Source organism: Gorilla gorilla, chromosome 22, assembly GCF_029281585.2.
Source record: "Gorilla gorilla gorilla isolate KB3781 chromosome 22, NHGRI_mGorGor1-v2.1_pri, whole genome shotgun sequence".
Classification (NCBI taxonomy): domain Eukaryota; kingdom Metazoa; phylum Chordata; class Mammalia; order Primates; family Hominidae; genus Gorilla; species Gorilla gorilla.
In genome coordinates, this window is record NC_073246.2 from 32,924,408 (window position 1) to 32,931,458 (window position 7,051).

Consider the following 7,051-nt stretch of genomic DNA (forward strand, 5'->3'; position numbering starts at 1 on the left):
GAACGGACCTTAGAGATCAGCTATACAGTATGGTACCTGTAGTCGACAATAATGTATGGTTGACTCAAACAGTTGTTAGGAGGGTAGATCTCATGTTAAGTGTTCTTACCACAGTAAAACAGAAAAAAAAAATTAAACCAAATTTGCTCTACTATTAAAATTAGTTTATTGAAATAGAAGAAGAGTTGGTGCCATGTTGATATATTAATAAGGGAAGAGAGGGATTCACAGCTTGAAAGGTGGGATTCTAGGTCATTCTACAGGAAGGGCTCCCCTTGCTGCTGCCACTGATTCTGTTGTGTTTGTTGCCAGAATTGAGTCTTGACCTTGAAGAGTTCACAAGGCACCCTTTGCTGCTTTGTCTGGTTTATCAAGAAAGTGGCTGCGCAATTCACAGAGGGGGTAAAAAGACCTGAAAGGAGAATTAAGTCAGGATGATAGACAGATTCTAGTGATCCAAAGAATGAGTTCACTCTTCAGTAGAAGGTAGAGAATCCATATCCTCTGTAGTATAATGGTCAGCAGCAGCTGAATCCATAGCCTCCGTAGCCACAGCCATAGCCCAACCTACAGAAGCTGCCACAGCCGCAGCCATAGCCATAGCCCCGGCCACCAAAGCCTCCATAGCCATAGCCCAGGCCTCCATAATAGCTTCTGTAGTAGCTTATGGTTCAGCAACTGTAGATGTGTTTGGAGGTCAAGGGCAAGTTTCCTGAGTACAACTATCACTAGCTTCCCTGCGACTTTTATACATCCTCAGTAATTAGTGGGGTAGACTTCTCATGGCGTAGATTCAATTGCATGAAAAAAATCTCATTCATCTTAAAACTGTAGGACAATTCCTGACACTAATTAAAGATGTTTTCATTCGATTTCTGTGCAGTTTGGATTCCACAGGATGATTACGCTGTCTTCAAAGCCCTCTTGCTTTGACCATCATAGTTAAAGCTCTATAATCAGACATAAGAGCAGCATTCAGCTCCAATTTTGTCACCTAAAATTGTTCTTTCATTACAGTCCCTTCCCAATATCCGATTCTTAATGTATTCCTTTCACAAATATTTAATGCCCAACTAATGCATCCCAGGCACTATGCTCAGAGCTAGAGATACAACTGTAAATAAGAAACACCCTTCCCAATCCCATGAGTTTTTCCCCTTCTATTTGTTATTTAAGTTAGTGAAGTAATAGAAGAGGTACACTTACTGTATAAATCCAACAAAATGTAGCTGATAGCACAACAGGATCACATTTATTTTTTTAAGAGACAGAAAAAAACCCAAATGGAAAAATTTTGTTTCCTTACACATTACTACCCTTTTAACTCAACGTTGTTTATGAAATTTTGATGGCTCTTAGCTCTTACTGCAAGACTTTTTCATTATTCAATGTTTATATAGGAAATAACACTAGGGGCAAGAGCTGTGGGTGTGATTTTTGCAAAGTAATACCATATTCTTCATCTTTGTAATCTTCTTCTTTCTAAAAAATAATCTTCTAAAGAGATTAACATCTGAGTACTGGATCTACCCATCTGACTCCACAGCCACAGGTAGGCAGGCAGCCCTCTCTGCCTTACTAAATTCCTAACACAATCAGCAAAGAGGTTTTAAAAAGCTGTTTTCCAAATTCTGGGATTCCATCTTCTGCTCTCTAAGGAAACCTTAATTAAACTATAATTTACAGAAATATGTAAAATTAAAAATACTTAAATGTGACATTTTCTTTTTGAAGAATGAAGCCCACTGAAGTGTTCATAAGGGTCAGAATCACTGCTACTTAGCCATTGGTATCAAAACCAATTTCAAGCACATAAGCAGTACGACTATTCTATACACTATTAATAATCACTTCAGATAGAATAATATAATATCAGAACTGGTGTAATCCTCTTATTTTACAGATGATGAAACAGAATTGGAGAAGATTGGTCAGATCACCCAGTGAGTGACAAAACCCAGACTAGAACCTAAATCATTCACTTTCACCTGTTTTTTTCATCATCACATTTTTATAGATGTTGTACAACAAAGGCAAAAGCAAGAAATACTGTATTATCACAACAGAAGGATGAAAACGCTCCTTTGCTTTCTCGGCTGGTGAACTTTCTCATTTTGATTTTTGATCTATATGCTGATTGGTCTGTTCCTTTCTTTTGGGCCAGAACTCAAAGGACTAAAATCAGCAAGTGGAAACTGAAAGTCACATCCACTTATTCTCAATGGGATTACAATCGAGATGCTTGTTGCATTGATTGTTCAAGAGATGTAAAACTGAGAGGGGAGAACAAAAATAGGTTCAAAAGTTTTGAAGTGGAAAGTTGAAGCCCAACTCTTTCTTGTCTTAGAGTTAAAAGTATATGTATTCACTAAGAGATAAATATTAAAGCAAAACAAGATGTAAAATGGGACTCAGTTTTAGCTGAGAACCTGTATCATCAGTGACAACAGCTCTCACGTCCCCAAGAAAGGTGGTAATCTACCTAAGAAGGACTTGCAAAGGGAGCTACAGAAACCTAGATCCGCAGTCTGCAACTAATTGAAACCACCTTTGCAATAATTTTAACTGAGAAAATTATAACAGTGAAAGAGATCTGATCTAACCGACTCCTTCTTGCTTCTAAGCTCTAAGCCGTCCTTGTTCATTCCTGGGTGTAGGCCAAACTAACTTTCGGAGGAATTTAGTTTATAGTTTAACTTCAAAACAAAGATGATAACAGCCCTTTCCTGAGATGAACCCCCTTCTTGCATGAGGACCAGTCTCTCTGTAGGACTAACAAATGAACTATAAGATTAGAAGCCAGGCGCGGTGGCTCACCTGAGGTCAGGAGTTTGAGACCAGCCTGACCTATATGGTGAAACCCTGTCTCTACTAAAAATACAAAAATTAGCTGGGCATGGTGGCGGGCACCTTGGGAGGCTGAGACAGGAGAACTGCTTGAAGCCAGGAGGCGGAGGTTGCAGTGAGCCAAGATTGTATCACTGCACTCCAGCCTGGGTGACAGAGCGAGATTCCACCTCAAAAAAAAAAAAAGATTAGAAAGTATGGCTTCAGAGTCATGCCACCAGAGGCTCCAGCTGCAAGATTCTCAACCTCCCCAAGTTGCTCCTGGGGATAACATCACTGTCGTAAAACCTAAGATCAGCACTTGAAATATTTTGCAGACTTTGCCTTCTGATGCACCAAGGGATGCCACCCAGACAAGTAATCTGGCTCAACCAGTTCTGCAATCCCACCCAGAAACAGAAGATAGCAAGAAAACCCACTTCAACCCGCTGATTTCATCCTGACCCAACCGCTCAGTACTCCCCACTTCCCGATCCCCTACCCACGAAATTATCCTTAAAAACCCTGATCCTCAAATTTTCAGGGAGACTGATTTGAGTAATAATAAAACTCTGGTCTCCCATACAGCTGGCTCTGTGAGAATTAAATTCTTTATTGCAATTCCCCCATCTTGGTAAATCGGCTCTGTCTAGTCAGCAGGCAAGAACCCATTGGCCAGTTACACTAAGCTCCTATCTCCAGTCATGAAATAGGCTGGAGAGGCCAAGCGTTAGGAAAGGGAAGAGATTTCTTTGGAAATGTTTTTCAAGAACCTGGACATTTTCTAGCCAACTTCCACGGAAGTGTACTGTATCCCTTGAATTTGGAAGACACAGCCGACTGCTGACTCAGGGCTGGGAAAGTGACTACAGGTGAGAGATGGGGCTGAACAGTCCATGGCAATGAGCCAAGGCTGAGTTTCAGAGTAACTGTGCCCTCATCTGTGACTGTTCAAAGATACATGGTTCCCGGCTACCAGATAGGAATCTGGGGTGGGAATACCACCGAGTTGATTTCAAAGGGATCCTGGTCAAGAGAGTGAAGCAACCTCAGCCAAAGCAATTTGGATGGTCCCACGAGATACAGAAAGTGAGGGAGGATGTGAGCAGTCCACTAGAGGGGCTGTTATACCAGAGCACTGATGAGAGGCCCATGAGTGCAAGAATCAGCTCCGAAAGATCCACAATTCAGGGAACCCTCTTGCCAGATTGTCAGAGGCATGCGTCTCTCCCCTACTCCCTGTTTTAACCCCGGAAGAGTCAGAGCAGCCTAGAGCTGAGACCAATGCTTAAGGGAGAGGTCCGCCCTGCCTCTCTTACCACTGCCAGTTTACAGGTTTACAGAGGAAAGGTGAAGCCCAACTCTTTCTTGCACAAGAGTTGTTAAAAGTAATATATTTCAGTACAGTAGAAAGCATAAGAAACACTTTCTGTGGCAGTTAGCTAGATGGTGCCCAGGTTCTTAAAAAAACCTTTTCCAAAGAAATCACTTCTACTTCCTTCACTTCTAGAAAAAAAAAGCCATTTCTCCTTCCTAACTTGGCCTCTCCAACATATTTAATGACTGGGGCTTAGCCACGGCTGGTACAGGCTGGCAGGGGTCTGAAAGCTTTGCCTCTGAAAGTTTTTGAAGTTTGATTATCACTGAGCTGGACATTTTCAATCTTGAACTGAAACCATTCTTGAGACTAAAATAATCAGAGAGCTTGTTTTGTTTTTATTAATCTAAAAGAGAAAGGAAATAGTATGGCACCTGAACTGTGATTGAAAAAAGAGAAAAAAATAGCCTTCAAAATAATTCTTAACGGAAGTTGTGGGAGGAAAAATGTAAGTCGTCTTCTAAAAATGTAAGTCCTTTTGAGTTCCACTTATTCAGCATAACAATTATAAATTATAAACTATATTTAGTAGCACTAGTGCAGTTTTGGTAATACGCACAAATTATACCTGAGAAAGTACTGATCTGATATTCGTGGTAAAATCATTCCTCCGAACTGAGCTGACTTACAGAGCTAACGAGATATGTGTGTGTGTGTGTGTGTGTGTGTGTGTGTGTATATACACACACACATATATACTTACATATACTTGCAGAGCTAACTATATATGCACACACATATATACACACATGTATATGCACACATACATACACATATATACATACACACACATATATACACATATACACATACATATACATATACACATATATACATGTCTACATGGTCAGTGATGTAAGGAGACTATTTTTAAATGTATATAAGCAGAAATTTTGTGTTTATATAAAAACATTGATACACACTTTTATTTTTTTTCTCCATTTATGGGCCATACTAAGTTTTAGGATGTAAAAGCATAGCCCAAATCCTGGATGCTATGTGACCCCAAGGTAATACTCTTGAGCTGCTTCTGCCAGAGGGCTGATTCATGGCTTCACAGCTAAGGAGCCCTGATGTTCTACCAAGGGGAGTGTGTCTTCAGCCTGGACACCAAGGAGAAAGTGCTTCTTCCCACTCAAGGGAATCCAAACACCTCTCCTACTGCCACAGCAAACAGAACCTCCATCACATCAGAAAAACAAATGCAGCTGGAAAAAGACCACAGAGTCAGAGCATTCAGGCCAGCGAGGCCCAGAGCTGCAGTCTCAGGCCAACGTTTCTTTAAGGAGGCAGCCAGCTTTTGGCAGACAGTACAGAAAAGTAAATATATCCCTAGACATCAATTGATAAAGGTTGAGTAATTGAGAGAAAAACTGCCTTTAAAGACAGAAAAATAAGCTATCAGAAGTGAGGAAAAGAGATCCAATGAAAGAATCAGACAGGGTACAAAGAAGAGAACCCAGATTGGAAGATAATTTTTTTTCTGAGAAAAAATGGAGATAATCATGATTAAAAATAATCATTGCCTTTATAAAGACCTACTCTTACTCTGTGGAAACCAGGATTTGTAAATCCTTTATCGTTGTTTACCTGGGATACTAGTCCTAGAATATCAAGCCAATGTGCTTTCATTCTTGGCAATCCCTGCGACCACATGAAAGCACTGGGGTTCTCTGGGAAACCGACTTGGAAAAGGAGTTGTGAGTGTGGGATGTTTAGTAAGGAGAGCCCTAGGATCCACCCTAAGGAAGGGAGCTTGGGCTGACCTCTCAAGTCCTCCGCAGCTAGACTGGCCCTTCAGTGCTGTGCCAGATGACCAGGCCTTTATATTCCTATACTTATCAGTCATCAGATGTGGGAAGAAGTGTGAGCTTGGGTGAGCAGCTCAGCAGCTGAGCCAATCCTGGAAGGGGCTGACAGCTGCAGGTTGTGTACTCACCATACTCCCAGTGCCTGGGGAACAAGTCAGTTCTTGGAGGGGATCTGGCAGCACATCCTGGTGTTGAGCACATGCTATCCCAGGCTCCTGCTGCAGATGCTGCCCGGGACCCACCTGTATGCTCAGACCCTCAATGCCAGCAGTCCTCCTGATACAGTTTGGCTCTGTGTCCCCACCCAAATCTCATGTTGAATTGTAATCCCCATGTGTTGGACGAAGTGCCTGGTGGGAGGTGACTGAATCATAGGGGTGGACTTCCCCCTTGTTGTTCTTGTGATAGTGAGTTCTCACGAGATCTGGTTGTATAAAAATGTGTAGCACCTCCCCCTTCAGTCTCTGTCCTGCCACCATGTGAAGAAGGTGCTTGCTTCCCCTTCACCCTTCTGCCATGACTGTAAGCTTCCTGAGGCCTCCCAGTCATGCTTCCTGTATAGCCTGCAGAACTGTGAGTCAATTAAATCTCTTTCCTTCTAAAATTACCTAGTCTCTAACAGTTTTTTTTTTCTTTTGAGATATTGTCTCACTCTGTTACCCAGACTGGAGTGCAGTGTTGTGATCTTGGCTCACTGCAACCTCCTCCTCCCAGGTTCAAGTGATTCTCCTGCCTCAGCCTCCCGAGTAGCTGGGACTACAGGCATGCACCATCATGCCTGGCTAATTTTTGTATATTTTTTTTAGTAGAGGTGGTGTTTCGCCATATTGGCCAGGCTGGTCTCAAACTCCTGAGCTCATGATCTGCCCACCTCAGCCTCCCAAAGTGCTGGGATTACAGGCGTGACCTGGTAGTTCTTTATAGCAGTCAAAGAATGGACTAATACACCTCCCACGGATGGAATCTACATTGCTGTGCCTGCTGGCTTTTGGCTGAACCACTGAAGCAGGTTTGCTCATAAGTGAGAACATTTGGA

The 7,051-nt window shown here is 42.1% G+C and overlaps 1 protein-coding gene across 1 annotated transcript; it reads right to left on the minus strand.

The window, feature by feature from the left end:
* Window positions 1-476: 476 nt before the first annotated feature.
* Window positions 477-6,216, minus strand: LOC129529227 (keratin-associated protein 19-8). Its single transcript, XM_055373614.1, is given in 3 exon segments — window positions 477-663; window positions 3,267-3,324; window positions 6,144-6,216. Coding segments are annotated over 3 exon segments (318 nt in total).
* Between the last annotated feature and the right edge of the window lie 835 nt (window positions 6,217-7,051).